We start from the raw sequence: 25,711 nt of genomic DNA, 5'->3' as shown, positions 1-25,711 counted from the left end.
AGTTGTACCATTTCATTTTCCTTCGGAAAGCAAACTTTAGCTACAAATACAGATTATAATGTATAAAAAGCAGCAGTTTAAAGACTGGATCATTAGCAAGCGCATAAATCGTACATAAAAGACGATAACAAAGACCAAAATTAAAGCGACCGCCGAGCCATAACTCATCGCAATGTGCTCGAAATGAGAGCGCGAAATCCCCCGAAATAAGTTAGATGAATGCGCCGCGGAGCTTTTAGGTCGCCGCGTGCCGAAATAATACAGATGGTCAGGTTGAGAATGAACACGCTGCCTTCAAATCCTACTTCACGTTGGAAATCAGTGTCCTGTTGTAATCGCATCCCGAGCCTTGCCCGGGTATCAGACTGGCAGGACTCCTTTTAATCTGCCCAGTGTGTCTGCGAGATAAAAAGGTGTGGTGTCAGTGCTGTGTATGTGGGTTGTGAGCCCGGACTGAGAGAACACACACACACACACACACACACACAGACAGACAGACACACACCTCGTCAGGAAGAGCAGCACTGGCCCTCACTGAATGGTGTGGCATCAGCCTTTGTCTGCGTGCCACCGATTGTTCTGCTGTGTGTGTGTGTGTGTGTGTGTGTGTGTGTGTGGCACGTTAGTGTCTATGCCCGTCAGCATGCTCAAACACGGGCATCTGTGTGGCAATTTGTTTGCATCTTTTATTTGCCCACAGAATTGCTTTTGTGTCTGAGTGTGTGCACATTGGGTGGTGCAGCGTGGAGAAAGAGCTATCAGCTCAGGGGGGAGGAGGGGCATGGGGGCAGGGGGAGGAGGGGGAGATGGGTAGTTTGGTCTGCCGGGCACTTCAAAAGCCGCCTGTGGCTGCCTGATTGGCTGCCTGAAAATCCGAGCAGACCCTAAGATTTGATTACAAACCTAATAACGTGCGCTCTGTAGTTGCGACGTGAGCGGCGCCCGCGACTCGATTAGACGAGTGATTATCTCAACGGAGAGAGAGAGAGAGAGAGGGATGGACGCCGGTCCAAAAGGTGTCGCGGTATCTATCGTAAGTTGTTGTCCTTGAATAACAGAAGACAGACTTGTGTCAACGGATGTTTATGCAAATGAAAACTATTATTCCCTTGCACACAATCGCGCCGAGCCTTCCAGATCCATGAATCACTTTCACATCAATCACCCCCCCTCCCCTCTCCGTGTGCGCAACAATAAATCTCCCCCCCCCCACCCACCCGCGGCATCCCGTCACCATTTTCCAACCATAACACGACCCCACCTCGGCTCCTCGTCTTCTCCATATTTCTTTGCCGCCGTGACATTCGCTCCGAGAGAGAGAGAGAGACAGAGAGAGAGCGAGCGAGCGAGCTCCGCGTCTGGTTTTCCTCTCCGGCCCTGATTTTTCCAGCCAGTGGGATGATCATTAATTACCGCGGAATGGGCCGCTAATGGTCGTCTGCGCCGCTCTCCTGCTCCCGACCCCCACGCCATCGCTCCAACCCCCCCCCCCCCCCTCGTCCCGGGGTCTCCATGGCGACCTGTGGCTGAGTGGCGAGGGGCCTTTTACTAGGAAGTGGGATGAGGTATAATGATTGGGAGGCGGGCCTGACCCCCGTGTGCTTCCCGAGCCACTTGACTAGGCATAGTGCTTATTAATGGGCAATTTCTCTGGCACCTCACAAAAGGCTCTGATTTACTAACAAGTTCAGAAAGGGCCCCGAATGGACGGATCCTGCCAGACCGTCCCAGGTGAAGAAAGGGCTTAAGTGTGTTGTGGGGGGTAAAACGCTGCTGTAAATTACTGCGCCGCCGGAGTCCCTTAATAGCAGCAGCGCCTGTCATGGACGGAGTCTCCGGTGACATCTATGTCCATTATAGTCGGGGTTTTTTTTTTTTTTCTCCGCTTCTCGCCAGACAGTGAATGCACACAGAGACGCTGCAGGAGCTTCAGTTGCCGGTTTGTTCGGGAAAGACCACCGTCGTGGTGTGATTAAACATCACGTGACCCTGAACGCCACACCGACGGCGAGGGAGAAGCTGTAGGAACCGACATGTGGAGCAGAGAACAATGTTAACATGTTGGCTTTGTCTCACATTTACCCAGCGTCTGAGGAGGGGCTTTTCCCTCTGCTTATCTCATCACTTAAAACAAATACCAATAAATGTGCTCAGCTGCCTCCCCGAAAAAAGAAAAAAGAGGAAATGATGCATCTGGCCTGTATCCCATGACAACGCCGGGGAGCATATGGCCCACAACAAATTCAATATGAATGTAAATGAAGCTCAAATCAAAATACAGCATCAGATGAATGGGGGGGGGGAACGCTCATGTAGTTTCCTGAGTGGATTTGAGATGCGTTTAATTTCCAGCCACCGAAAAACAATTCAAAAATGCCTCTGAAGCCGCCGCCCACTCCCGTTTTGTAAGCAAACTGCAGAGGGAGCGTGTCTGCCCGCGAGATAGCGCGCTGACATTCAACCAGAGTGATTTTAAGCTGGTTGGAGCTCAGTGAGGCCACTTGATGCTCAGAGATTAGAATCCCTTGTTTCTATGTGCTCTCCTCTTTACAGGGTTTTGTCATCCGTGTGCACAAGGTCAAACATCTCCAGCGCGGCGTCGCGGCACATGGTATCGCCGGTTTTATTTGCACGGCGCCATCGCACCGGCTCTTTTTTAATGAAAGATCGCTCGTCCCTCCAGAGCCGGCGCTCGTCCTAAAGTAGGGGTGGAAGGCGTCTATGATTTAATATAATTCTCCCGGCGAGATGAATTGTTCCCCCTTATTCCATTTACGCACTCTCGACACCAAAACGGCAACCGCCGGGCCCACCGTCTCGGGCTCAATGGCCTTTTACCCATATTAATGAGCGTTGGAGGGGATCAATAGGATGACAGGAAGACAGATTGCCTCGGGTGGAGAGGGGAGGACGCTCCCGTGAGGAAATGGAAAACAAATTCCGATGGGCAACGCTCCCGAAGCCTGAAAACCACACCCCGCACCCCCCACCCAACTGCTACGCACCATCCTCCCAGCATCCTCAGCCTGGCGCTAACGCACTTGCGCATTCTTCACAGGCGTCTGTTTATCTCACATACACACCGGAGGGTTGGTCTCTCCACGGCGTTCACTGGAAACCTCATTAAAAAATGAAATAAAACCAATTGTTTGTTCAGGAACATGCTTGTACTCTCGCGGCGGGGGTTCGATCACGTGGTTCGCCGAGTGCGTCTCCAATGAAGCTTAAAGTGATCACTTGGCTTTAAACTACATTAACAACCTCACACACACACACACACACACACAACACAGCACATGTACCGCGGGATAGCCGATGAGGATAATCCCACAGAAGTGGACAGCGGATATGATTTCCCTTCTTGGAAGGGTTGTGAACCCGTCCTCAATCTGTCAGCTGAGAGTCTTGCCGCCCTCCTCTGCCCCTTTTTCATTGATTTACTTCTTTTTGTGTGTGTGTGTGTGTGTGTGTTGCACTCCGGTTTGAGCGTGACAATCTTTGACAGGGGGATCCAACCAAGACTGGCTCATTGTGTTACCAGTCTGATGGGCGGTCTCTGAAAAGGAAAGGACACACACACACACACACACACGTCACTTATTTGTCTTCGCAAAGTTCAGAGAAGCCATGACCGCTGCCACCAAACTGTGCTGCCGCTGGAGCGGCGGCACCACAGCCTCCATTAAAGCGCCGGTGTGGCAGAAAGTTTCACGACAGATGCGACCAATCCGTTTGGGCCGCGGCAAAATAATATTCACGAGACAATGATTCATATCCCCTTGAATAATACGTCTGCTCGCACCTGCCTTTGTTTAAAATACTAACTTTGTTTGTGGTCGTATTTTAGCGTCTGCCACAAATTGAAATAATGAGTCGTGACTCCGGTGGGATTAACGGCACCGCGGAGACCTCGGCCCGTCTCCACACGTATACATTTCATTCATCATGGTGAGAGGATTAGCGTGGCATTAGGGTCTTTCAGATGCCACATGCACAGTATTTATGATCGCATCCATCATCGGCCCACACACACAGACACACACGTGATTAGCGGTGTCACATGTATGTGCACTTCTGAAGCCGCTTGCACAACGTGGCAACTGGTGTGCCGTCTTAATGCACTAAATCCATAGGACAGGTCTCAGGCGTTGATGTTTTCCACAAATAGAAACTTAAAGCGGATTATTTTTGCTTCGGTGTTGTTCTTTAGGTTCATAAATCTCCTTTCCGCCATACTGTTTGTTCTCGAGATTTACTTTCCCGCTTAAACTGTCACTCTGACTACGGTCTACATCCCAGTGGTTGGGAAAAGATCATGTTTCTGAATTCCCCACCCGCGCGGGTGAAAACATGATAAAGTAGTAATAACAGGTTGGATTTTGCACATCAGTGTGCGCATGCAAAGGTTGCAACGGACAGGGCAAATAATTCAGTTCACTTGACTGGTGACTGCAGTTCAATTGTGTATCTTCTGTGCACTCGTTTCCCCCCCTTGTGTGTCGATTCCTTGGCATTTAGATAAAGATTCAAACGAACATGAACTATAGCTGCGGCGTATTGCGTCTCTGCACTGTAGTGTGAGAAAAGCAGAACATTAAAAGGGGTTTAAGCTTGAGACGCTGGAGCTTAGGGAGCGATATCTCGTATCAAATGACAGATGCAATGCTGAAGTGACAATCACGATAATATTAATAAAACAAGCCTTTTTCCTCCCACTGTGCTCGCAGATGCATCAACAATAGCCTGCATGCACTCCCCCTCTTCCATTCGGTAACTCTGCAGTATTTATTTGGCATTCATTTGTCATTGTCTGCAGGTTTTTGTCACGAGAGAAACAAAACGAGCTAATATCCTCAATCGAAAAACGCTGATAATACCGGAGGCTGCAACAAATAATAAAATAAAAAAAACGGGAAGCTAAACACACTCAACTATTCAACAATGTTCTGTTTCGGGGCAGGTGGACGTGTCTGTCGGATGATGACTGTTTGGGTGCTGCAGGGTGTGTGTGTGTGTCTGTGTGTGTGTGTGGCCAGCGCCACGATGATGTATGCACACCTGCCACGGCTCCTGGCTTGCAGGCGCACAACAGTGTGTGTGTGTGTGTGTGTGTGTAGGGGGGGGGCAGCGGGAAAAGGGAGGCCGAAGCAGGATGGAGGTAGGGAAAAGGGGGACTAGGAGGGAAGGAGGGAGTGAGGGTAGACGCCTTCAGGGGCAATACTGTGGGGGGGAAGGCAACAAAAAAAAAAGGCACTAGAGAGCTGTATCCATTATTAATGGCAGTTTGGTGTACGGAGAAAGAGATCTAATGTGGCCTCCAAGGTTGCGGCGCGTGTGTAATCGACAACGACAGATTCTCTCACTGCGCCTCTTAAAGTCGCCCTCGTTCCCCCGCTCTCCTCCGCTCGCCGGCTTCCTGCTTCCCTCCATCCCGCTTTCCCTCAACAATACACAAGACACGCATGTGCCGGAGATCGTCCGTAACACAACAGGTTGCGCCAAAAAGAGCCGAGCGTGCGCTCGTTAGTCGATGACGGGATCGGATGGTACGAAGAGGAGAGGACGGTGAATGCGATGTTGCCAATAAAGCTTTGATGCCAGTGTGCGGAGGAGTCTTCGGCTTATTATTGATTCATGTGTGCAACAATCAAGTGAAACGTCGCATTGATGAGACATTTCGACTTGTCCCCTTTCACACAATAAGAATAGATATTGACCAGCTGGTGCCAGGTTTTTTTTTTTGTTTTGCGTGTGTGGGAACAATACAAATGATTATTGTTTAACATTTTCTCACTGAGCATATTCGTCAAGAATTAAACTGCTAATGAGAACAAGAGGCAATGAAAAAAAAAAAAGGAGAAAAATGTCCAATACATTATTTTCCTGTGAATATTTCAGTGGGTCAAGGATGCGTCTTCGCCGTCTGAGAGCATGTTCATGCAGCGGATTAGGTTTTTCCTCATTTCTACTCATCCTTTACAACAGGCCTGATGTGGGGTTTGATTTTTAATATAAGCTCGACATTAAGCCTCACTGCCCGGTGAGAAGAGAACGGTGGCGGGAACAATGGAAATCAGGAAGAAGAAAAAAACAAGGAAGGAACAGTCTTTAATAATCTTTTTTTTAAAAACCACACAATGTACCTGCAGGGTACTGAGGGGGAAACCCGCTGAACCACAACCGTGCAACAAAATTAAACAGTGAAGATACTTCAAACTAATGTCTGGTGTTGCAGGTACATGGGAAGAACCCCTCTGGCCCAAAACCAGCTGGGGCGGGGCCAAATAACTGCACCGCCGTGACCAATCTAATGCAATTACACACATGGAGGTGTTGAGGGGGGGTTGACAGAGAATGATGAAGCCAACATCAAACGCACGGTTGATAAATGGAAAGCAGGGAGTGGCTGACCAGAGGAGTCGGAGGGGGGAGGAGGGGGGAGGGTGAAAGGAGAAGGAGGGCGAGGCGGTTATTGATTGTACTGCCTGTGTTCTCGTCGCGAGGAGGATGACGAGGGGCGGGAGGACGATGTGTGAAGAATCGAGGGCAGGGTTCGCCTCGCGGGCAGCAGTTAAAAGCCGTGTGTGCCCCCCCCCCCCCCCCCCCAACCCCGAGAACACGGCGGCCCGGCCCTCCAACGAGCTGCCCATTGGTCACGCTGAATATTTGATTGACATGTGCACACAACCAGTACTCCCCCTCTGCAAATAAAACACAATGCATCCAGGGGGCTGATTGAAATTCAAACGCGAGGCTTGACGCCAGAGGCAGAGACCGTAGCGGGTACAGGGGGAGGCGGCATGTTGTGGCTCACTGGGGTCCCATAAAAAAAAAAAAAAAACAGACGCTAAATCACTTAACAACCCCTAAATTAGTTGCTGGTGAATCTGCTGGGACACGGGGACCCTCACGGTCTGTGGACTCAGTGTGGTGCGAAGCCTCTGAAGTCGCACACGTCCCCGCAGGCTAAAGGGACTCCAGAAACAACAAAAAGGAAGATGGCCTCCGCCTCCCGTGCCACAAAGCAAACGAGTCCCTGCGACGTACGCGTCGCTGTCCGCACCTCTCGGCGGCGCACGAGCGAACCCAAAATCAATTTATCGGAAACGAGGACGCGAGCGGCTGGTGGCTGACAATGCCATGTGTGCGCCTCATTTTCTCTGACGGCGGCTTAGCCGCGGGATTTATCGCCACCTCTGATCTCATTTCCTTTTCATATGCTAGTAAATCGCAGGTAAAGCAGACATTTGGGATGATACACGGAGAGTGGTCAACCCGCTCAGATTGGACTCCTGGAATTAATCTGGGAAAATCCTCAATGCTAACCTGCTTAGGAGGTAAACCAAATATCAATTACACTAAGCAGAAAATGTGGGCCAGATGACCACTGATCCCTAACCCAACAATTAAACCAGAATGGCAATCTGGAAACCGGTTCATTGGATTCTTGGTGTATAATTGCCACATATTACATTAAAGCTCAGCAGATGCTCACGGAAGGAAAAACAAAAGCTAATGGAGAGAAAGTGGGCAAGACCGCCGCACACAAACACAATCCAATTTTTGCCTCGTGCGTTGCGGGATTGGTCGTCGTAATCTAAATCCCAACAACATTACCAATCTTCTCTGAATGCGGGTCAGCTGGGATGTGCTTATGCTCTTCGCGCTCAAGGGCAAAACAACTTTCCCCCTGCGGGGCTTCTCAGGTGACGACTTGAGTAACGCCGTCTGGCGATGAGTCACGCCGGCATTCCACAGAAAAATGAGGTCGTCGCAGCCGGGTTGAGGTTAGCGGCGAGTCAACGGGTTGATGCCGAGGACTGCGAGTCGCAACCAAAGCGACCGCGGGTGCGACGACAACGGGGGACACGTTTCTTTAACACGTCTGGGTTCAGCTAAGACGCGGACGACACAGCCCAAAAAACATTTTGTATTACGCCTCATTAGCAGATTGTTTTGGGACCACACCCACTGAACGCTTTAACCTTTAAGCAATGTTCAAACTAACAAAGAGAGAAGTCCGCTTTCCACCAACTTAGTTTGGTCAATTAGGATGCACAGTGAGCATCCTGCACGCTCCGGTGTGAGCACAGTTCATTTCCTGCCATTATTGTTACGAGTGCTGGGCTCATTCAGAAGTGGATGAAACCGGGAGAGGCCCAGACACTATTTACTCAGCGGGGAGAGACACGAGTCCCCGGCTTCCTAATGGCTTCCTGCATTTCACACGATTGTTTCCCCTCAGGAAATATTATCGATACGGACCGCTGCCTGCATTGAACCAAAAAAAAAACAACAACAAAAAAAAAAAACAGAAAACCCAGATACTGTGCTTTAATTAAGTAGCTTCGGGAAAGGAACAAACAAAGTGATCTTCCCATTCAAAGAGGAAGTGCAGTGTTGAACCTCGCTACATCAAAAAGGTGCAGTACAGCTACTGTTGCAGTCATTGGGCGTGTGTGTGTGTGTGTGTGTGTGTGTGTGTGTGTCAATGCAAAACCAGGACATTTGAGTATACAAAGAGCAGTTAGCTCACAGGCTGCAGCTCATTTTTGCTCGACAACTGGGCCCAGAAGTCATTTCATGACTTTGACCAGCTTTTTGCACATTTTGGTGCCTCTGAACACAATCCAGCAGACTCTTTGATGTGCTAGCCTCCGTGCTAAAAATAAACTTTGCGCTGGGAAATAGAGTTGCTGGCTTTTTTGGGACCGACTAGCCGTTTCCCCTCCCACTTCTATAGCCTCTGAGAGAAGCAACGCTAAACACATCAAAGTGATCATCTCGATATTAAAAAGCCCAGAAACTGTATGACTTGACATGAATTTCCTTTCAGCACATTTGAATGGAACGCTGAATCAGAAGGAGACCGAGAAGCGCTGGGTGATAATGGAACAAAACAACCTTTTCAATTTGTATAAAACGTCCTTAACGAAAAAAAAAAGGAAAAATACAGCATCTCTATCCGGGGAGAGAAGCCCGTCCATCTTCAGGACCACCAGCTCTACGTCTCATGCAAAATACGAGAAAGGGTTAACAGAGTTAACCTTTTCCACAGGATACACATGAGCCACAGGTATGTGTGCGACTAGCAGGAACACGGCCCATAAAATCCTCACTCAGCCCCCGTCTAGCACGCGAGGAATGTTCAGAGCGCTCTCCGCTATCGGCGTTGAGCCAGGAGGGGCTATCCTCGCCTCTTCTTTGAAGTCTGTGTGTGTGTGTGGGGGGGGGGCAGTAATCGCGAGTAGCTAGAGCCAAGAGGCTATGCTATCGCATGGGGGTCAGCCAATTTATTTCTCATTAGGAATTAATTACCGACGTGGCCGGTGCGGGGAGGCCGAGCCGCGGCGTCGCTAGGCATCCCGTGTGCGTCGCCCCCCTACGGGGAGCACTTGAACCCCTGACCCCCCTGTCCCACACACATGCACACGCACAAACACACAGAGAGAGAGAGAGAGAGAGGGAGAGAGAGGCAGAGAGAGAGAGAGAGAGAGAGAGAGAGAGAGAGTCGCTTGGGGCCAGAAGGGGTGCGTGACATGGCCCTGGCCCAGAGACACTGCCCCGCCAGGCTGGGAATGCAGTGCCACTGTGGGGGGATTGGGAGAGGGACAAAGAAGGGGAAGAGGGGCTCCACCGATTCAGGGCTCATCGGGTGAGAGAGCTTCATTATTAAGTCTCTCTCTCTCTCTCTCCCCCCCTCCTCACCCTCCGTCACTCCGCAACAAAAAAAAGCACCCCCAAGAGCCGGCCGTGGCTAATAAAACCACCGCCCTTTAAGACCACTTTTGACATCTTCTTTTAGAGGAGAAATGAAAAGTCAGCCCCCCCCCCTCCTCCTCCTCCTCCAGCTTAATGAAAGTATGCACGTCTTTCGGCTGAACGAGCCGTCGGTCCGCGTTCAGAGGAGTGCCAAAACCCGACTTGAATTAAGCTGCTTTCACACCTGCTTAATTAGATAATGTTGGGTGAATTTTCATTTAGACTTGCTACACTTCACTACGATATTATACGGCATATGGCACAAACAGACTGCAGGACATATTTGAGGATCTTGCTCTGTGTGTGCGCGTGTGTGCGTGTGTGTGTGTGTGTGTGTGTGTGTGGGCGTTCTTTGAGTGAATTTGTTCAGCAGGTGTCCTGAGAGCTTGAATGATATGCTTATACACTCAGGACTAATTTAGGCCCTCCAGGTAAATGAAGTATGATAGCAGAAAGAGCGTTTTTTGCTTTTTCCCAAACTGGTAATTTGAGCACTTGGACTGTTTGTTGCAGGGAGGGAGAAAAAATAAGTTATTGAAGAGCTCACCGTCCTTCACGAGGGACACGCACATATTCACGTTCTCAATGGTTCTACCTGATGGTTATTACAAAGCTCCACTGCTGCCGCTCCTGTTGGAGGAGCTCATGTTCGAAGAACACAGTGTCACATTTCATGGAGGAAACGAATATTTCTGCATCCGCGTGATCGTTATACTGGCTGGTAATGCCCTCATCAAGCCAACGTATGCATTCATTTATCTGCATCCACACAATCTGATTAGAACAACCAGGCACCGGTCAACACGCTCAAGGACTTTGCCTCCCACCAACAACAATTCTGATAATTGATTAATTATTCTAATCAATTTCTCAAGGGAAAAAATAAAAATGCATGGACCGGTTTTAGCTTCTCAAATGTGACGATTTGCTGCTTTACTTTATTAGAATATAGAATCATATTAAATTGAATATGTTTAGCCTTTTATGGGGACGCCTGAGTGATTAATCAGCGATTTAAAAAAGTACATTACATAACGCAATAATGAAAATAAGTGCTGCGCTAGTTGCAGCCCTATTTACATTTTTTTTTTAAAAAGGCAAGCCACGCTTAAAAAATAAATAATAAATAAATAAATAAAAATCAGGCCTGGAAGAAAAACCCAATTACTGTGTGCTCAAACATGTCCTGCACCTCACGCCGGCGTGATGGAAACGGAGGGAATAAATGAGCAGACAAGTTTCGCTGTAGCCATTAATGTTCATCTCCCTGTGTTCTTGATGGGACACCTCATTAAAGATCTGTAGGCAGCAGCTGGCCTGCTATCCCACCCCATTACTGCCCCACCATGCCAAAACCCCTGCCATTGGCCCACCCGCCCCCATCCCCCCATCATCCTCCCCCCCTCCCCCCCTCCAACACGTCCCTCGTGTCTCGTATGACATCTGTGTCTCGGGGTCCTGTGAAGGAATGCTGCCCGCCTGCTATCCCTCTGCAGGTGCTCCCTGCTGGCCGCCATCCATCCTGCCGGTGCTGTGACTGAGTGACCTGTCAGAGGCTGATGGAGGGGGGAGGGGCGAGCAGAGTCAAGGTTCAGGCGACGACGGTTAAAAGGGAATCGCGGGGAATTCATTCATTCATGCAGCTGCTTTCCACCACCGCCCTTTATGCACGCTTCAAGCTGGATACAAAATTATAACAGAAACCCTCACCTCGAAGAGCTCAACGGCACGAAGAGCTTACGGCCCCGTCTTCACCTGCTCGTCCTCGCGCCTCCAACGCCGTGTCAGGCCGAGGAAGGTCGCGTCCGTATTTAGACGCCGCTCCAGAGACTGCGTCGTCCCGGGATGCCACTCTCGGGTTCTGCGCGACTGAAACTCAGCTGTACTCCATGGGTAGATTTTTGGCACGGTGCCGAGGAAAGTGAGCGCGAATATTCGCCACACTTGCAGCCAGCAGTGGGGGGCAAACGCACGAGATGCTCCGAGACATAATGTGACAATTGTGTAAGCCGGTGAGTCGGCGACGCGACTCGTTTCTCACCATCTTTTAAAGTTTCATGTCACAGCCAACCCTCCTCTTTTTATCCGACTGCCATAAAGACAGACGCAAGCGGAGATCATCATGTTCCCCAAAAGGCCGAGGGGCAGAATACACATAACTCTTCATAAATGAGGGGAATCTCGTTGCGTTACTTTGGTCGTTGTCGTCCAGGTGCGTGCGGCGCACGCGAATCACGAGCCACACCAGCAGCGCTGGTTGCTGATATTGTAATAGGAAAGAAGCCCATGCCTTTGTATTTATCAACAGTAAAAATGTATTCAACACAGCCGCAAATCAAATTTCAAGGAGCAATTAGCATTTTCTAAAGCCGTGTAATATTTATATTAAAAGACGACGAAGAAAAAAAAGCCATCACCTTTCAAGTAAGTGCTGCTGAGGGACACATTTATTCAGCTGTGAAGGGCCAGGAAAGCAGAATCAAAAAGAGACGGCCAATTCCATTACATCATGGCAGCGTATTAAAAAGGGCTTACAGCAGTAATTTCTCCGTTTCTGCCGCCGCTCTTGACCTCTGTTGGTTTCAGATGAGCTCAGCGTTGAAGGAGGGGGACCTGGCTCCAATAACATGGTCAGAAGTCAGCGCGGCGAGCGGAGCCCCCACGCCGATGGGGAGCTCCCGGCGGCACAAAGGAGCCTCTATCTCATGCTCAACTTTCCAAAAGGCTCGCTTCAGCTCTCGGATTTAGCGGCAGGAACATCGGCTAATAGCGGGAAGGTGAGGGGAGGAAGAGGAGGGAAGAGGAGGGGGGGGTGACCATAGCAGCAGGTGAGATCAACAGAAAAACCTGGGCGGTTGTCTGGAGAGGCTCCAAGAGGAACCGGGACACTTGTTGATGTCTACGTGACCGGGACAGAGCCTCCACTGGTCTTCACTCTAAACTGTTTAAACCCGACGCTCAACACTCCAGAACGCCGCTGCGCTTCGTGTGCAGAGACAGCGGCATGGAAAAGTACGGAGTGGGATACCAAAAAAAAAACACACCAAAAAAAACACGACACTTTCTCTTCTCGCTGAGGCCTAAAACACACGACGTGCTGGAAGTCAGAAAATGATGAAACTAGACCGTACCAGTGTGCATGTCTATATTGTCCAATGGAAAACATCAGGTTTGGATTCATGTGAATCTTATAAAATCTTTTCCTGAGCACATTTTTATTATAGTTTTGTTTTTGTGACAACCACACCACGCAACTCCCGAGCTCTTTGCGGTCCACATCTGTGTGGAAAGTTATAATTTAATCTTTCGCTATATAAAGATCTTCACAATGACATTTTTGCCTATAATAATAGAAGTGGTTCAATGCCCCCCCTCTCAGTGAAAGTAGTAAACCCTTTTTTGTTTTTTCCCAAAATGCTGGAAAGTGATTTCAAGTTGGGGGAAACTCTCTGAACCTTGTTGATAAAAACAGCTGTTCAACCCCAGATGGGTGGCATACGCCTATACAAACACTCACCCAAACACACACACACACACACACACACACATCCCACCATGTCCAAAGCGGCCAAGAGCCACAGGCCGGGCACAAGATGATGGCTGCCAGCTCCACTGGGCCGCGCTCACAATCCTCTCTCTGTGGCCGCCGGCCCCCACGCCCTCGGCACATGAAAAGTCCCTTTGACCCAAACGCCGGCTGAGAGGCTCTGTGTGTTCGTGGGCGACTGATAGTTTATGAGCGAGTGTAAGATCTGCACACACTCACACACTCTGGGAAACCGAACGGCAATAACATGACGAGGAAAATGTTTGAGGTTGGAAACAACAAACACATGTTGGTGCGTGGATCCGTCACAGATCTGAAGGTTCACGGGATCCATAAAATATTTTAAAAAAACAAGCCGTGGGTATACAGAGAGCCACGTAATGTACAATTCTGGGCCGTAATGTACACACAAATCATTATATTGAGAAATTGCATTGATTCTCGTTATCTTTGAAGCACGAGCTACTTAACGACGGCTCTGCGCCGTGAAACGGCACCGCGGAGAAGACTCTGGTGGTAGTTCATCGCACCCTGGACGTCCTCCAAGGAGACGGCGGAGTAGGAAGGCTTCGCCCGAGAGCGGCAGGAAGTTTGAACTGCAGCAGGTACCGAATGAAGGTTGTTAATCAGCCTCCCGAGAAGGACACAAGTCTCTCTTCATTTGGGTCACGGGCAGCTGCCAGAAAGGAAACCAGCCACCCGATAGTCACAGAAAATAAACACCGCGCTGATTGTATTAGATCTTGAAGGTAAAGAGCTGCAGAAATCAAAACGTTAGGTCGGAAAATCGAAGGTCAACTATGTGTTTTGTTTAGACTCATAACATGAAGCCGGAGCTGCACATTCGTCTTTCTAAAGTGCTCCCGCTTCCTGTTTGAGTCATTACACTTAAAGTGTTGAATGATTTTCGTCTTTATGCCTCCGTCTCTGAAGTCTCTAAACAATAGTGTGAAAATGACAGCCGTTTGTCATCCTTACAGGTTTATGGAACCGTTATGAGACGCCACCGGGAGACAATGCCGTCGGTAGAAAATCTTTGCCAATATGGAAACATCCTACATCATTTCTCTCGCCGTCAAACATGCTGCTTTTTTTTTTGTTTTTATGTCTGCGCTGGAATATCAAGATTTGATTTAAAAGATTCCAGCCAGACCAACAACTCCAACTTTGATGAAAACAAGAAAACAAAACCGGGCCGCGTCCATCAAGTGGTTACAAATTACTGGAAAGTCAGATGTAAAAACAAAAAAGGGCTCTTTTGTAAAAGGCTCAATTGTATTCTATCTAATAGGAAAAGTCTGTAATACCCCCCCCGCCCCCTCCGCGGGGCTGTAAAAGCAGTTCAGTGTATAACAGAGCCTTGCACTCATTAGTCCGGGCTCATCTGACAAGCACAGCTTGCATGTGTCATAATCCGATGCAGCTGCCACTACCGACAGGAGACACCGCGACAGGAGCTCGGCAGAACCAAAATAGCAAAAGTTTGGAGGAAATGTTTGTTTTTTTTTTGTCGGAGGCAAAAAGTCCTCCCGGTCCCGCTCCGCTTGCGCAACGATCTCTTTGGAAAACGCCTCGAGGTTTTGCTTGAAATGCCAGGCCAGGACGGGGGTTAAAATGCTTCCTTGCTTGCAGTACACTACTTCACTCTAACATCAATACGCTCGCTGCCGTCATGCCGCAGTTGGAAAAAAAAAAAAAAGGCCGTGCACTGCAACGCCGGAGCCTGACTGCTGCAGTTTGTCTGTATGCAGTAAAGAAAAAAAAACGCCACGCTGTCCCGGAGAACACGGCCAGCTGCGATTGCAGTCTTGCAGAACATAAATATTACAGCGTCGTGCCGGAAGACTCGTACTTTCTACTCGCGCCGCCGTCGCCGAGTCTTTTTGGGCCATCTCGCGCGCCGCTCGAGGCGTCAGTCAACAGCGGCGCCAGTATTTGCACGTCATAAATTGGTAAATTATTTATTTTTTTCTGGTTGGCCGCAGTATGAAACCACGCAGGGTTGAAGGAATGTGTGCGGAGATGTTTTCGTGGAAAAAGCAAAGCCGTGTGAGCGTTTGATAAGATTCTTATCGGCGCAGCTTCTCGCTCGGATCAGTTGCTTTTAAGATTTCAAAAAAATAAAAATAAAAATTCCCAAGACAAAGTCTACAACTGCACTCGGGCCAATGTTTTTTTTAAGGCCGAATTTTCACAACACAACAGTGTGTGTTTGTGTAACTGCAGAGGTGGCCCGCTGACATGTAGACATGAGTTCAGCGTCTTCTTTGTATGCTTTGCTCGCACTGCTGCTAATGTGCGTCAGCTCCATGGAAACTGAAAAGACCCTGCTCTCTCGGCGGTCATTAGGCCTGAGCATCATTCAATCACAGCGCAACAGCAGCACCGGGATTTAAAAAGAGGACTCGAAAGGATCCGTGAGGCAAACACGTCTGCAGCCCTGCATCCGGCAAAAAGATAACACTATTGTTGAAGTAGCGTCCCTCGGGTTCCCCGTAAAGTCTCCAAGGACTCGGCGGACTGGACAGCTTTACAGCGTCTCGGCACGATTTAACTTATTTTTTCAAAAATGATTTTTTGGGGCTTTTGTCTTGACATGAAAGAGGCCGGCAGACACAAAGGAGACGCGCAGCAGCCGGACTGGAAAGGTGCTTCTGTCTGTCACAGCGGGGACGCCGCCGCCGAGGCCGAAAGGCGTTCGGCTTTTAAGAGGAGCGCACTTGATGTGAGCCGGGGTTTTTTTTCGTAAAAAAAAACACAAAAAAAACACACCCAATAGACCGGCTTTCAAAAGTACAGAGAGAACCGGACGGCTCGGGACGACACCCGTACCCCCATTTTCAACACATTGAATCAAAGGGGTTTGTTCCTGCATCCAGGGAGCAGAGCTCCCCCGGGAAAATGATTAGCGGAAGTTGTAAGGGTTTTTCCTTTTTTTATATATATATATAAAAAGCCTTTATTCTCTGGCAGCAGTCACAATGTCCTGGTAGACTTCATAGAATGGGTGGACCAGGAGCTGCTGCTGCTGTGCAGGTCGAACTTTAACATTAAACGATAGCATTGCTAAGTGAATCGGGTATTTCGGGTCAACCTCGAGCCAATGTTTGAATGGCAGAGGAGTTTATTTCCAACATTCCCAAATAGCTTTCTGTGCGCTTTACGGCGATGTCGGCGCATTCACCACAGGAGGCCACCTGTCGTCCCGCAACCCCCAGAGAGCATGAACGCAGGGGACCGTTTACAGGACGGACGGACCTGTAAGGCCGGGCATTACCTTTGTAAGTGTCACAATTCTGAGAATATAAAAGCGCTTTCCAAATTAATTTTAAAAAAGCCAAATTTTCAGTGCAATGAACGATTTAACCAAAAAAAAATACAAAACGCTGAATGTGGGTGGGACTTCAGAGGCCTCAGAACGCGTCCCAGAATCAGCAGCTGGTGGACGGGCTTCATCGGAGAGACAGGAAGGACTTCAGTCATGTTTCTTTGGATAGAAACCGCTCTGATTGAGGCCATTCCTTCCTCGACAGAAGGCAGCCGAAGCCACGGACTCGTCCGTGATCCGCTCTGGGTTTTAGACCATGACCCTTGGCTTCCCTCAATTTAAAAACAGCACTACCCGACACTATCACAAGCTAGCACATGACTGAAACACACAGGGGGCGGGCGACAATGCCAGACAGAAGAAGAAAAAAAACGTTTTAAAAACCCACGAGCACGACAGCAATCAATAAACATGCGGAGAAATACTGGATTAAAATTTATGGAGTGCGGAGAGAGAATGAATGTTGATTCAATCTGGTGCACAAGCGTCGCACCTCCAGACAAGCAGCTGCTGCGTGATGGTTGGCCGTGTTGAGGACGGGGTTTAAAGCGCGTGCGTTGTTTGCACAACGTATACGCAAGAATCCTGCTCACGCGTAAGCCTCTCACTCCTGGCGCTTTGCCACAAGAGTCTCGCCAAGAACTCAGTTTGAGATTTGCATTTTAGATTACATTTGAACACATCGTAGCGTGAGAATGCACTTTCGCTGAATGGAGTATGAATGCATCATAACGTAACCTCCATGCATTGGCTGTCTGCATCACTATTAGCAGCTAGCGCCGCTGTTAGCATCTGCCGTTTAGCCAAGCGGCAATGCTTACGTTACGAGTCGATTAGTTACAAGATTTCGGGGAGGTAACCGATGCAAAAAGTACCATCTCTGAAAATATCAAGAGATCACAGTAATACACGTATTAGTAGCATTTAGTAAGACACTGATCTTTTAGTCATAACCCACGGTACCTGTGGTATAACTAGTGCCATCACGCTTTCAGAATGTTGGCATTGACTCGGTATCCAAGTAGCATTTCTCACGACATCATAATTTCCACAGCAATACACGAGCAAATCAACAAAGCGGAGCGCCCCATTAGATGAAACAACAGCCAACAGTCCCATAATTGTACACAACAGTCGGCTGAAACCTAAAAGTGGACGATTACACAGACAAAACATGCAAACGGCAGATGTGATGACATCCATTCAGAGGATATTGATCCACCTTTCCTCCTTCCAATTACGCGTGATAAACTGCTGCAACAGCGCGGGCAAATTATTTCGATAATCGCCGCCACTTTCGCCTCCACAGTCGAGTTGTTTTTGTTTTTGTTTTTTCAACCGTGATCCCAAACGGCTGACGTCAGCGCGCCGCCTCTAACGCGAGGACACGGTGCCGCAACACGCCCGACTCTCCATGTCATCGTCCATAGTCCATGGCACCCCAGTAGCTTCTGATGGGGAAGAAGGGTGTGTGTGTGTGTGTGTGTGTGGGGGGGGGGGGGGGGGGGGGTCATTAGTGAAACAGATGAATCAAACACTAGGCCAAGTGTGCAATTATCCGTCTCTCGGTGGATGGAGGTCATTAGGACTTTATGGGCGACTGGAGCACATAAATAAATGATCAGAACGGCAGCAGACTCTATATGGCAGACACAACAGGTGACTCTGCACGACGCCCACTACCTCCTCACGAGACGTGTGGAAAAGACAAATCTATTTTGAGGTTGTAAAGACACATTTGTCCACTGTGAAGTGAAGGCCAATGACCTGAAATATTCTTGAACGAGATCTAAACGTTAATCCTTCTGACTTCTTTCCCCCTTACCAGCCTACAAACTGGGATTTAGGACCACCGGAGCTTTTTTTCCCCCCAGACACAAAAAGGTGGTAAATTATTTTCTTAGCAGCAGAGTCCACAGAGAAGACCTTAAATGCTCCAAAGAAAACAACAGTTGTTTATCAAGTCTCACATCGGAGGTGGTCTGCGAGGATAACACCCCGGCGAGAGAGGGCTGTAAGAGCAGAGAGGGTTGGCAAATGTTTACACATTGCAGCGAGTTATTTGCATTGTCCGCTGGGAGACAATCAGCCCACTATTCCCTCCCAGCAGGATTACAGAGATAAGAAAGAGCCTAAATGGATTTTACTCTCCTCTATCAGGGACTTATCTACGAAAAAATAAAACTTTTTTTTGCGACATTTTTTTTTTCTCTCTCCCAAGTTAACTTAAAAGCTGTAGAGGAGGGAGGGGGGGGGGGGGTGCTACACATGGAAACAAATGGAAGCAGTTTGGCTGAAGTTTTACAGGTTATTTCAAAGTAAAAGAAGAAGAAAAAAAAAGTATCCAAGTGAGACTGAAACTCTTCGGGCTGCGACTATGAGAGATGGGTTCTGGCCCCGGCCAGGACCTCAAAGAAATGTGTTTTGAATAAACAGATATTTTGAGAGAAGGGGACCCCACAATTAGTAATGTGAGACTCTCTCTGCGTGTGGGTCCCAGTCCAATTCTCTGGAATCAATCAAAGCTCCCAAAGGAACTCCCCGGTCCCCTTAATCTCCTGGTTTTATTACTTTCCAGACAGTCGGCCTGTTTCACCCTACCCCCATCTTTCCCTTTTGTACTGATCTCCAGCAAAGCCAAGGAGGGGCTTTTTTTTTCTCCTCCCTTCCTCTCCCTCTCTATCTCCCCTTTCCACCACTGCAGAGCGCTTTTCATGCAGGAGAGGGTCTTTCATCAGGCTCCACACGCTAGAGAGCCCAACAGCTAGCACAGGCCTGTCACTCCGGGGCCCGTCTTCTATGCACATTCATCCTGTTTCAAATCAACAGTGTTTCAAAAGGCACATGGACTGCCTTCTTTCTTTTCTTTAAAACACACACACACACAACTATTTTGCATATCATAAGAAAGATGTAGGGGGGGGCTGGGCCATGTTGCACAAGAGTCAGTTGTATTTACAATGTTCCAAACCACATGCTGCTGTGTTTGATAGCATCCAACAGCTTAAAATGATAAAGATGTCACGATGGTGGGGTTTGTGATATGTATGGGATGGAGCTGTGCTCCCCAGTGACTGTCCATGGCTTTGAGTGCTTTTACCCGATTGGGGTGAGTTATGCTAAAAAACACAGACTCCAATCAATACCTCCAGTATGAAGAAATCCCAATTCATAGCAGAGGAACATCCTCGCCTCACAATACCACCAGTTGGAATAAGAGCCACTGCAGTTTCCCCGTCACTTCAAAACAATTAACAGAAGCAAATGAATTGGGGGGGGGGGGGGGTCTGTTTATCCATCAGCTAAGCATGTATTGACGCCTGGGTAATGAGATGTCTGCAGGACTGATGATGCTGGCTTATTACCCGAGAGTGAGCACTAATGACTCTGGATGGTTTTTTTTTTATGTTGGTTTTTTTTTTATTAATTTCTATGGAACTTCCTGCCATCCCATAGCATTCCCATAACCACCACCAGAGCTGCTCCAACACAGGTAAGATGGATGATCTCAATTCGACAAAAAAGAAATGGGGGGGGGGGGGGAGAGAAAAAAAAAGTGGAAAAATGCGCAGAACCCAAAAGACAAAATGTGTGAACCAACTAACTGCATGGCGCATGTCTACGAATCATCTGAAAAGACAGAGACACCTATGAGCAGCGGTGCCTCCGTGAGCCTCCATGCAGACAAAAGGACCGAGGGGGGGGGGGGGGGGGTCGCTCCCCTGCTTTAAACACGGCTGCTAGCGGGTCTGTACTTTTAAAGTTGCGTAAATAAAAGGAGTAGCTGACCCGAACACAGCAGAATTAGCTCCCTAGCTCCATGTCTGACTTCCAGAGCCAACAGCTTGCATTCCCGTGTGCCCTTTTTTTTTCCTCTCCCCCCCTCCCTCCTTCTCTCTCTCTCTCTCTCTCTCTTTTTTTTTTGTAATAACTCGTGATACAATGTCAGTGGATTTCTACATTCGAGGCGCAAAGCAGCCGACACAGTGCAGAACAGGCGGACGTTTGTGTTGTGTTTTTTTTGTGTTACCTTTGTCGACATGCTTCGCCGCCGCGGTCTCCGTGGAGAGAAAGGTGAGACAGAGGAGAGAGAGGAGCGGCAGAGCTCCCCGCTCGGCCATCACTTTTCACGAAGAAATCGTTGCAGGCTTCAGGAACCCCGTAGTAGCTTTAAAAAAAAAAAAATATACCAAAAAAAAAATAAAAAATAAAAAAAATCCTTAAAATCCCCGGCCGCCTCCTGCAAAATGCACAAGCGGAGAGAGAGAGAGAGCGAGAAAAAAAAAAGTTCAAAGTCCTAAAATGTGCCGAAACATCCGGAGCCAGGTACTTTTCAAACTGTCCGGATGAAACATGTAGCTGTTGGGGAGAAAGAGAGAGAGAGAGAAAGAGAGAGAGCGAGCCGCAGGTTAGAGAGGCTGTTCTCAACTTGGTCGAGGCAGAGGTCGGAGAGGGAGAAGGGGAGAGAGAAAGAGAGAGAGAGAGAGAGAGAAGGAAAAAAAAAAACAGTGAAATCAATCCATTGCCACGGAGGCGCCGCGCAAAGGACGAACAGATTGTTGCGGGCGACTGAGCTGCAGCTCGACTTAACTCCTCCGGTGTGCGTCTGAGCGCTGGAAAAAAAAAACAATAAAAATAAAAAAAGGTGGGGAGGGAGGGGGAGCTCAGTCGGGGACAGAAACAGATAAGACCCGACCCAGAAGCAGAAATCTCCGCCGCGGCCAGCTCTCTGCTCACCACGGACGGGACGTAAGAGAGCAGCGTGTTTGAAGGGCTGGATCTTCACCGGCTCCCCGGAAAACAGGGTGCGGAGTCTCACGGAAGTTTGGATCCTGGCCGCCTGTGTGCGGCGGCGGCGACAACTAAACTACGGTGTGGCACCGCGATCCAAAAGGACACACACACACACACACGCGCGCGCGCGTCTCATCCTAATCACGCCGCAGGTGTGTGTGTGCTCAGATCAATGCGCAATATGACTGCATTATCAACAAGTTAACGCTAACCCGAGGTTCCTGGAAGTGAACATACCTGTTGTATGAGCACAAGCTGTCTGTCGTATTAAAAGCTCAATTACTCGATATGTTCTACAGGAGTATTGAGTAACTTTAAATAACTGTTTTGGCACAGGTTTGTTAGTAATTAGCGCCAAACCCAACGAGAACAACTAACATGACGTCATGCATGAGCTATTTTCATCTGTTGGGAGTTTACTCACGTCTAGTTTGTATGACTCATCACGGGTTAGGTATTTTTTTTATATGCTGCTCACTATACATCATAGTTTTTTTTCCAGTTTGAAAATGTTGCACAGGTGATTAAAGGTTAACTTATTAATACAAAAAAAAAAGAGAAAACCCTCAAAGGTAGTTTGGCAACACCCTCTTTTCAAAAACGTTTCCAGATTCTCAAACACTGGAATGGAAACTAATCTGACTTTGATAATAAATCAGATTCACGCTTTAACTTGGCTTTTCTTTTTGTGTGTGTCACATCTCCTGATGTAAAACCAAAAAGCTTCAGCGAAGCGTTTGGCTTATAGCGAGCCTATTTATCTTCGAGAGTCATATATTTAGTCAAAAACAACTCTCACGTGTAAAAGTTCTGATTATATGACTAAAGGTGCTTGACTGTCGGCTCCATTTCTCCGGCACAACAGCAGCAAGTTGAGCTGTGAATAAATATATTACAATCGAATAGTGAGACGAAAGCCTGCAAGGTGTTTCTGTCATTGTTCCTGTTTCCATTGGATCTGTGAGAGGATCATGTTTGCTACAGGTTAGTGATGACAATTTGCCAAGCTAATGCCGAAGGATTATTGCTGCAGAGTTGTTCCGCCCCGATGGTCAGACCGTGCTTAATACGTTTTACATGTTTAACACAGTTGCCTGGAAACCATGGGCTCTTCACTTGAGACCAAACTCACCACACACTCGAGTCTGTCCTGTTTCTATATTAACGCCTGACTCAAAATGTCAATATGTATAAGCAGAATAAACCTCAATTATCAGAAAAACAATCAACTCTCCACTTCACTGCTGAACTGTTTAGATCATAACTTACTTTATGGCCTTTTTTTTATTATTATTATTTTACATTGTTTTATACCGCATGGCGGTTGTTGTAAAACGGAGCCATAAAAGTTGATGCCAGACTATGTTTCGCAAATAAAAAATGTGGATAAACTGAATTTAGGTGGCTTTACCCTCCGGCGCAATCGAGTCCCGCTCCACCAGGGGACATGCACTGAGATTCATCTGAAAAGCAGTAAAACATGATCTTAATTCATGCCACAAGAGTCCTGTGTATCCAGTAGTCGTGAGTTCAATAGCAGTGAATCTGGCGAGCCACAGTCTCTTAAAGCCTAATCCTGTGATTCATTGCAGAGCAAGCAGTGATCCACCACGGGCCATTGCAGCTGTCCTCATAAGTAGTTTAGACACAGCCCAAATAATGGCCAAATTTGTTCCCGTTTAGGATTCAACTCACAGACACTCAAGCACACGCAGAGGTCAACATCTGTAACTGGACTTTTAAAGATGACGTCACATGGTGGCTGGAAATCAAAAGATAGGATTAAGTCTGTTAAGTTTCAGATCCAGTTGCTTAAAATAATCCTGGGTGTGTGTGCGTGTATGTGTATGTGTGTGTGTGTGTGTGTGTGGTTATAGGACAGGGGATGAATATCCCCTGTTTGTTAACGGCAAAGAAAGCAAGTGCTGTGTTCTCCTTCAGCTTGTGACGAGGCTTCAGGGAGACGGGCAAAGGGGAAGGGCGGCCTGTTAGGAAACGAGTGATATTCCACCACTGCTGTATCACCCAATAAAACACTCAGACCCATGGAACAGCTCCCCCCACTGGTTTGAGTAATCCATGACATATTAATCATGAACATTTCCCCCCGTGGGCGCGACAGAAGCCTCGTTTTGTTGGGCGTCTCTGCAAGCCGCCCTGCGCCGGTTCTCATTTCAACTGTCAAACATTTTCCCTCACGACTAATGACGCTTTCTTTCGGCTTCACTGATTGCTTGGTGTGCCTCAGGGCTCACCTCTTGGGCCAAGCATTTTATTTTTCTTTATACCTTTTGTCATGCTATTTATCAGGTCTTTTCATTCTGTCACAAACACAGTCCCCCCCCCCCCTTCAGGTAAACTAAATCCTTTCAGTGACTTGTGATTATTTAACCTCTTTAAGTTGCTGTCGCCTACTAGATGTCTGAAGAAAATCCTTTCAACTCAGCTCATACGAACTTGGTATCCTCGTTATGGGCCCTGAACACATCTCAAGGAAACTAGGACACACAGCATTACACAGTTGAGAAGGACTGCAGAGGAGAAAGCATGCTATGATTCAATGTGTCATCTGTAAATACTGTCATGCTTCCTAGTGGGCAGTAGGGGGCAGACAGGCTAATTATGAGTGGGAGAGAATGGAGAATAAATCAAGGTGCTTTTAAAATAATTAGCATTAATGTAAGTGAGAAACCTCTTGGATCCACAAGTTAAACACTGAGCAACATACTACACAACTGGGTGCTTCGTTCCAGGAATATCTATCATTTATTCATGACGATGCACTAATGTGCCTATTAATAATCCCGCTATAACTTCAGAATTGACCATGAATTTTGAGGAGCTGGTCAGATTGTGCCAAATGTTTTATTATGCACCAATAAGTTAACAATCAAGACGTATTATATGATCTATCATCATATCTGTTTTCGTTGCAAATGGTTTATGAATCAAGGTTAGAATGAAATGTGCTTTACATATGAATACTTTAGATTTACACATCAAGGATATGTCTCGGTTTGGATGTCTTGCCCCCTGAAAGTCATCAGGAAAAATCTCATACAACTCTTTTTATGGCAAAAGTTTCCTGAACAGGTGTTTCCAGTGCTGCTAATTAGCACACAGGTGTCTCCAATCTCCTGATGAGCCTAGGCCACGCCCACCTGCAACCCTGCAGGGACAATGACCAATAGCAGAGAGGGTCGTCTAAGACTAACCAATAATGTCTCACCAAATGCTTAAAAAAAAAAATACATTTAGGGATTTCAAACCAAATAATATTCTACATGTCTTGCTGCAACATTTTGTTCCACTGCAAGATTGCACAGGAGGAGAGTGTCTCTGCAATATGTGTTGCATAAATGTATGACATTCAGTCCATGGTACATTCAAAAACATGCGGCGAAGACGACATACAGCACCGGCTGACAGATGATCATGTTTTTTAGCTCGTGGCTCGGTCTGCATGACCCTCCATTATAATGTAATGGCTAACATTCGTCCCCCTACAAGACACATCCCCAGTCCGCTGAAACGAAATCATAACATTTATTCCAACACTACATGAAACCCAACCACAGCTTTTTTACAATATGCTCTGCTCTTTATAATGAAGCAGTGTATTCCACAGCAGACCTGCCTGTTAAAGTCAGTTCACATCCACGGGCCAATTATATTATGTCCATGCACGCAGCTGGGCTCAAACCCATTTCTAATTCTTTAACAGTGTGTTTTCTTCTTCCCACGGCCCGTCGCTCGGCGTCCTGAGAACATGTTTCTTGCAGATTAAAGAACAAGGTCATAGCACATCGCAAATCTCCAACATTAAAACCATATTCACGTCATGAATCAAGTAATGGCAACCGTGCAGTCCAGGAAATGGCCGTTGGATTAGTGCGCGGGAAGGACGGTGGATTAACTTGCACTTGAAGCAGCTGTTTAAGCGTAATGTTTCAAACGTTTCGAAATATTTTTAAACTCATTTTAAAAGCAGAAAATGTACAGTACAACACGTCCAGGCATCATTAAGCTACATAGACGTGTGTATTTCTCAAAGGATTGCCATTAGCTTAATGTGTGGAGGGGGAAAAGCACATCCAGTACAGATTAAAAGGAAATCTACACATGCCTCTATCACTTTTAAATATAATTCATTATTAGATGCCATAGTATTTCATCATAAACAGCCCCCTGTTTAATATTACCATGAACAATATCCCCAAAATTTCACAAAATTAGCTATTCAGTTCAAATGATTGGGGTGGATTACCAATACAGGCATT

General features: G+C 47.6%; 1 protein-coding gene across 10 annotated transcripts in view; it reads right to left on the bottom strand.

The window, feature by feature from the left end:
* Positions 1-21,382, bottom strand: part of neo1a (neogenin 1a) — a 148,541-nt gene extending 127,159 nt beyond the window's left edge. For all 10 annotated transcript variants that reach the window (XM_068571464.1, XM_068571485.1, XM_068571471.1 and 7 more), the window contains exon 1: positions 20,668-21,382. In XM_068571464.1, coding sequence (XP_068427565.1) covers positions 20,668-20,758 — 91 coding nt within the window. In that variant the 5' untranslated portion in view covers positions 20,759-21,382. The remainder of the gene's footprint in view (positions 1-20,667) is intronic.
* Positions 21,383-25,711: the final 4,329 nt, after the last annotated feature.

Source organism: Clinocottus analis, unplaced genomic scaffold (assembly GCF_023055335.1).
Source record: "Clinocottus analis isolate CAN_PGR_092001 unplaced genomic scaffold, fCliAna1.0.p SCAF_1, whole genome shotgun sequence".
Lineage (NCBI taxonomy): Eukaryota > Metazoa > Chordata > Actinopteri > Perciformes > Cottidae > Clinocottus > Clinocottus analis.
Note: the sequence above shows the minus strand (reverse complement) of the source record. Positions and strands in the feature narration are given on the sequence as shown.